At 44.2% G+C, this 6721-nt stretch overlaps 1 protein-coding gene across 1 annotated transcript; it reads left to right on the forward strand.

Annotated features, from left to right (window-relative positions):
* Positions 1–4136: 4136 nt before the first annotated feature.
* On the forward strand, positions 4137–4809 carry ASPBRDRAFT_76223 (thioredoxin family protein). The gene is made up of 2 exons (XM_067629311.1): positions 4137–4272; positions 4356–4809. Exons 1-2 carry the CDS (start codon positions 4250–4252, stop codon positions 4651–4653), a joined length of 321 nt encoding a protein of 106 aa, XP_067477754.1. The 5' UTR covers positions 4137–4249; the 3' UTR covers positions 4654–4809.
* The last annotated feature ends 1912 nt before the right edge of the window (positions 4810–6721 follow it).

The raw sequence follows: 6721 nt of genomic DNA on the forward strand, positions 1-6721 counted from the left end.
GTTGAGGGTGCTCTCCACCAGGGAATGCCAGCAATTGACAACGGACGGGTCAGGGTCCAGATCAATGCAGACGACAGGGCGCCTTTTATGCCTGCAGATATACGGCAGCCACCCGCGCTCTCCACATCGATCCAAATATCGAGGCAAGGCCGAGGGCTATTCTAAACCCCACATGTGAAATGACTAGGGTGTGCTGGGGCGTCTCATAATAGCCACACTACCGAGACCAGACGGATTGGCCTCTTCCTAACCTGACGGGGATAATTCCTTTTCGGTCCCTGGTCGAGGACAACGTGACGATCGTCCGCATTGGACCACCAGAGGAGTGGACCAGCAGATGAGTACCCGAACTGGCTACCTACCGCAGGGGAATGCTCCTCTGATCCAACCGAGTAGACGGTTTGATCTGGAGCAGCCCATGCTGTCGGAGTGAACCGTGCACCTTAAGCTGCGTTAGGGGCTCTGGGCCTTGCGGGGAGACGAATGGATGGGAAAGGAAATTACGAGGTGCAGTTAGAATCATGGTTTGGCTCCCGATATGGGCTTAATTTTCCGCTCTAACTGCCTGGGTACCTCGGTGATCGACATCAAGGCCCATCATTTTGAGTCAAGCGAGCATCTGACAACATTTGCCCTTGCGGCTATGATGCCATGTCGCAATTGACTCCGCGGTGGGTGTTGACACCACAACCGCGATTGGATGTGCCTTGGGAACCAGGAGTACTAGTTCCTGGCTAAGGAGTGTGACCTGGGATGGTCCACTATTTCGCGTGTTTGAACCAGTGGCAGTGTTTGCCGTTCACGTTGGTTATCAAAACTGTGGACGACTATCGCCTAAGCCATCTACGGCAAATGTTCTCCGACTTGACTTTGCGGGGACGGGTGGGAACAATAATGGGAGATTTCCGGTAGAACCTGAGTCCCCAATGATGGACGCTACCACTGGACGCTACAATTTACTCGGACAATTAGTTCGCTGGAGTGCCCTCAGTGCAATAGCCAACATAAGTGCCCAACCCACCCGCAGCAGCGAGGTTGCAGTCGGAGACCGCGAAACAGCGCAAGGAGCAGTTGCCGTGCTGCGAGGTTCGGCAAGAGAGATGCTCGGTAACATGTGAAGTAGCAATGGCCCTGGCAACTGGAGTTGACGAGCGGGCAGTTGGGCGATTTAGGTTTCCCCCTCAGACCCGGTCTAATTTAGCTTGATGATCGACGGCGACCATCAAGCGGGGTTGGCGCCATGGTTCCTCGACAACCACACCAAGGATTCCCTTGGTTAACCTGGGAAGGGATGGGTCAGGGCACCCATCACCGTTGATACTCAGTAGGCTATCGTCTATTGAGGCTGGTCCCCCGTCACTCCCACGTCGCCAGACACAGAGACCCCCTCGGTCGCGAGTCATTCTCTTCAATGTCATGGCGGCGCCTCAAATGAAGAAGAAATCAACGGAATGGTACATTACTGGACCTGCATAGTTAATTTTTGCACAATGCAGTGTGCGGGCTATTTTCTGCAGATGGTGGCCTCCACACCCGCATTAACTTTTCGTAGTTCCGAGGTATTTCCTCTCACCACCCGAACATCTCACCTCATCATTCATATACAGTATACAGAGCGATGTCACGTCCCTAGGATTTCAAGCCTTCAAAATTCTGACTTGAGAAGCCAGTTTATCGCCCGATGGCTCTAGAAGATTGTGATCCGCAGCGACGACCGCACCAGCCACCACCGACCTTGGGATGGCAAGAAGATGAGACAACTAAGGGGGTTGACTACCCTATCTTTGGTAGATCGCATATTGCAGAGTAAAACATTGTGCTACATGACATACCGCAGGCCTTACTTCCAGTCTACCACATTGTCAGAGGCAAAAGCCGGAAGCGAATCTGGCAAAGGAGAAAAAAAAGTCATTGGACGGCTCGGGCCCTACTTTCTCGATCAGCAAGGGAGGCCGATCTTGCCGCATATCCAACGTGCGCTGACTTACTGTTTTCTACCACGATGTTAATTATAGACACTTTCTGTATTCCCATGGAATCATTCAGGTACGAGAGGTTAATTCGTTGCTGTTCTGGTTGTTCTGGTTCATTTATTCGCAGATTGGTGCGCGTGTGTGGTGGTGATTGCTGGGTTGGGTTGGGACCAAAAATCAGACCGGATCTACTTCCGCTCTATTTTGTAACGGTAGACTGACTGCTTTAGTGGATGGCCCCAATATGGAGTTAAATCGGTTAGATGATCTGCTACTTAATTTTTATCTTATTTCCCCCCTAATTCTTATTCTTCTGTTTCGAGAGATCTTTTTCTTTCCGTTCTGCTGCACTTCTGGTAATTAGATAGGGGTTGGTATATCTTTGAGGTTGTTTCAAGGCTGATATTGCAAATATCAGGATCTTCTCTTCGCCCTTTAAAATCTCCTATCCAGTTCTACTTGATTCCAGACTCATTAACTGCCTTTCCGAACGCCTCTTGTGAAACCTTCGGACAGGAAATGCGACAGATTTCCACATGTTCAGTCTATCCCTTGGCCGGGGCTAGCAAGTCAACGCATACTATATAGTATCCCATTGTTTCACTCACTGCCCTTTTACCCGTTAAGAACATCATCTATATACCATCTCCGGCTAGAGCACTCACTACTTACTAGCTAATCAGTCTTTTCGGGGGTAAACCGCACTAACTCAACCCTCAAACACACTACGCGATATATCCATCAGTAGGATATTTGGGCACACGGAGACTACTTACCATGTTTTCGGCTGGCTTTGCTCAACACCGGTCTGGATCATTCTCATTGAACTCAGGTGTAGAGGGAAGATATTTGGATTTGGGCCGTAGAGCCGTTCCATAACTACCTGCTTCTGTTCCCTAGAAGTGAGGTTTTGAGACCAGATAGAGGAGTAAGCTTATCTGTACGACTTGCACTACGTCTTATTATTCTATCTTCTGTTATCTATGTTACGACTGTTAGGGTAGTTTATACGGGCTCCTACTAATATCGTTGTTCGAGCTTGATACCTCCAGGGACTCATCAGGAGCGTATATACTAACTAGCTCTGTTATGGCGAAGTAATATCTATCTAGCACGTCCATCATATTGTAATGTTGAACAATATATAAAGTGTCCAGGACTAGGCTATTTCGCAAACGAGCGTTTTCTAGTCTGATTGGCAAGTCTCTTGTTTCCGTGGCATGCTTAGGGGTATTAGGACGAGCATCCCATGAGGTCATACAACTCACTTCTCTTTCTTTCATATTACCTATCTATTTTCATTTTTGTTCTGCGCAGAAAGCTTGCTGCTATTCTGGCTTTAGTCATGACAAGGAAGATATGTTCCAGTCATTCGTCTGATATACCCGGATATGAATTAGGACCTGATTGCTGAGAAATCTTGTAGTTGCCTATGTCTCTACAGGCTAAGTCAGCGCAATTGATGTTGATGAATAGCTTATGCTATATTTTCCAGTTGAAAAAAGGAAAAGAAAAAAATGAAGAATAAAAAAGCTCAAGAAGCCCTCCAATTGGGTTCTTCGAGCATCTGCTAGAGAGCGCCTTAAGCAACTTGTTACGTGTCTGTTTCTGTCAACATGACATTATCTTTGAATAAGAGACCAGGTTCCTAATTGCAACTGATTCATCTACAGTCTATATCTATATCTATATAGAGTGCTAAGGCTATGAAATTGGCGTCTCGTCAATGAAGAAGGCAGTATGGACAATATAGAAGTCATACCGTAAGTCTTTCACACATATACACAGTAATCACTAATAACCACCATAAAATATCATCCCAAGATAGTACTAGTATTTTTTGTGACACTTCTCTCTAATTGAAATGACATCAATATCTGCACAGCTGAGAGAAGAGCAGATTTATTCCGTGGGGGAAACTCAAGCTGACAACGCATGAGTGGGAATTATTTTAACCCCGATGATTTGACCAGAATGTGGTTGTTCAGCTGTTCAACTGCTCAGCCACATGCAGATCACTACTCTCCTATCCAATCCAATTGGATCCATATCATCATACTATCTGCAAAAAAGTAATGTGAAGGGGCCTAAGCGGAGGTGGGTTTCCGATATAAATCTAATCACTAGTAGCTTGTCGATACAAAATCACCCATCTTCCCTCCCTTCACAACCTAGCAATTCTTCTTTTATAAACACCAACCTCCTACCAAAAGCTGTGACAATTTGAACACTCATTAAACGTTGTCTCCGGTCGGAATCGATAATTTTCTCCAATCATGCCTGTTACTCCTGTTGAGAGGTACGTCCTATAGCTATAGAATCGACTCCTTCATCAATAATGTGTAACTGACAATCCCCTCTTTTTATTTACTCCATCACCAGTCTCTCCGACTTCCAAGCCCTTATTAGCTCAAACGATGTGGTTGTCGTCGACTTTTGGGCTACGTGGTGTGGTCCCTGTAAAGCCATGAGTCCTGTCTTCGAGAAGATGGCCTCCTCGCCAGAGTTCAGTGCGATCAAGTTCGCCAAGGTCAATGTTGATGCACACGCGGACATATCTCAAGGATTGGAAATCAGTTCCTTGCCTACCTTTTTGGCGTTTGAAAATGGCGAGAAAGTGAATGGGGTCGTGGGTGCTAATACCAGTGCCCTGCAAGAGCTTATTCAGAAGTATGCATGAATTTGGGGTAAATCATGTATGTCTTATGTGTTTAGGCAAAGAAAACCTTTTCTTCTTCTTTTTTATTTTCCCCAGATGCGAGATGTGAGATGCGGATTGTTGTTCCGAATTATTATCGATCAGTTATCTTGGATCAGTCTAGTGATTTCCTATCTCATTATTGTTAACATTATAAGTCCGATTTTTCGTAACTAAGAGATGAACCTAGAGTGCGAATAAACAACTGACTTTGTTCAGTGGCAATGGAAAATGAAGATCAAAATGCAAAATCAGTCACTACTACTAGGTTTTTCTCACCTCAATCTACCAGTATAAGCACAAGAAATATAGTATATCATTCCAAATAAGCATGTCCAAGGGTGAGCAGTCAGATAGAGCTATAACTCATGCTCGATATTACAGAAAAATAAAACAAAATAATAGCTCGAATGGCTCAAAGTGTGAGCATAAATCCACTCGATAGGTTGCTTACTCTTTGGCAAAAAATGACCCTGAATCCTCCAGTTATTCATATCTTGCCTAAACCAATTTCCCTCTTCCTCCGCAGCTGGATAATACATCTAAGCGCATCACATTCCCCCTACGTCGAAATCGACTATTCTCAAGAAAACCACAAATCTGGGCAAGCGACACAAAAATACAAACCAAGCCTCATTCCCTCAGATAGACTCATCCAGCCAGTCAGTCAACCCGTCTGATCAAACTATCCATAAAAGAAAACTATAGTCGAAAGGGAGAAACCCAATGTTGACTCCAATATTAGAAAAACATATGGAGTCTAGTTGATCACCGGAAGGGTTTATTGACAAAGAAGCTGGTTAAATCATGTTCCTTAGACATTTTAGAAAATGCTGTTTGCGGATCACTAGCAGTCCTGACGGAAAATAAAGGGTTTCACTTTATACTATCTCTATCTTGACTGCTTAGGGGAGATTGTTTCCGCCAGATATGCTCTTCTTTGTTTTTCTTTTCCTTTTTCTCACTTTTCATGATCATGGTTGGTGCGTGTTAGTGTTGATACCCAGGAGAAAGGTTGTTGTAAGCTAGAATTGATGCAGGTTGTTTACTTTTCTCTTTTCTGAGGCAATATGAGTTCTTTTTGATAGTGAGTTGTTTAGGGGGTAGTTCAAGTTAGAGGTCCTTCTACATATGTTGGGTGTAGTCGTAAGTAAGTACTGAAATTGATTAATAAAAGTTACAAACTTGCAATTTGTATCTTCTTTTCATAATCACTCAATCTCAAGGCATTACCTCCCACAAATTTACCTGTTAGAACTGATTATTTTGGGTTATTCCTCAAATTTTTCTGGACGGAATATCTTCCAAAAAATCACTGCGTATTTTTTTTCTCCTTCGAACATGTCTAAATATGACTTCATAGAGAACTTCGTCCTAAGGGCCAGTCACAGCTAGCACACAAGCAAACAGTACTTTGTCTCAGCAACCATTTGCTAAACCAAAATCTAACTTCCTTTGAAAGAAAGCTTCGTGTGGTTGTGCAACACTGTATCATGACGTTGGGTATACAATTCTCACTTGGAATGGTACTGTTTTTTACAGTTGGTCTGCAGGCTCTATGCTCTTAGTTCTATACGCTGAGCGACGACAATCACATTGAAATTAATTAAGCTGTCGAATACTGGGTGGTCTAACTGGGGAGTAGAAATATACTTACAATTTAGTGCGTTGTTTGGTGTGCCTTTGAAAGTATAGTCCATATCTGACGCCATCAGTATGAGTATATACGCCGGAAGGGGTGTTGGCATGAAAAGTATAAAAAGGACCAATTGGTAATAAGCAACCATGTATGATGCAGCTTTTCGGTATCACTCAGTCTGTGCAAGATAATGACACCTTGCAGTCCCTGTGCACCATGTTTACTTGCTCTGCAATCAAAGTCAAAACTCACGAGAGATATGAAAAAAGAAATACTTTGCAAGAGATGCCAATCAGAACCACTAGCATGTTACGCATGGAGACAACAGACCTGATATTGTACAGAAAAAAGCATCATAAGTAGACAAGTCAGGTGATCATCGTATCTGTTGTGAACCAGAGGGGTCGAACT

Source organism: Aspergillus brasiliensis (assembly GCF_001889945.1).
Source record: "Aspergillus brasiliensis CBS 101740 unplaced genomic scaffold ASPBRscaffold_8, whole genome shotgun sequence".
Lineage (NCBI taxonomy): Eukaryota > Fungi > Ascomycota > Eurotiomycetes > Eurotiales > Aspergillaceae > Aspergillus > Aspergillus brasiliensis.

Bases quoted from the DNA above. Each gene is read 5' to 3' on its own strand.
- ASPBRDRAFT_76223 (XM_067629311.1), top strand. From the start codon at position 4,250: ATGCCTGTTACTCCTGTTGAGAG. The intron at 4,273-4,355 runs GTACGTCCTATA...CTCCATCACCAG, and splicing joins CCTGTTACTCCTGTTGAGAG to TCTCTCCGACTTCCAAGCCC.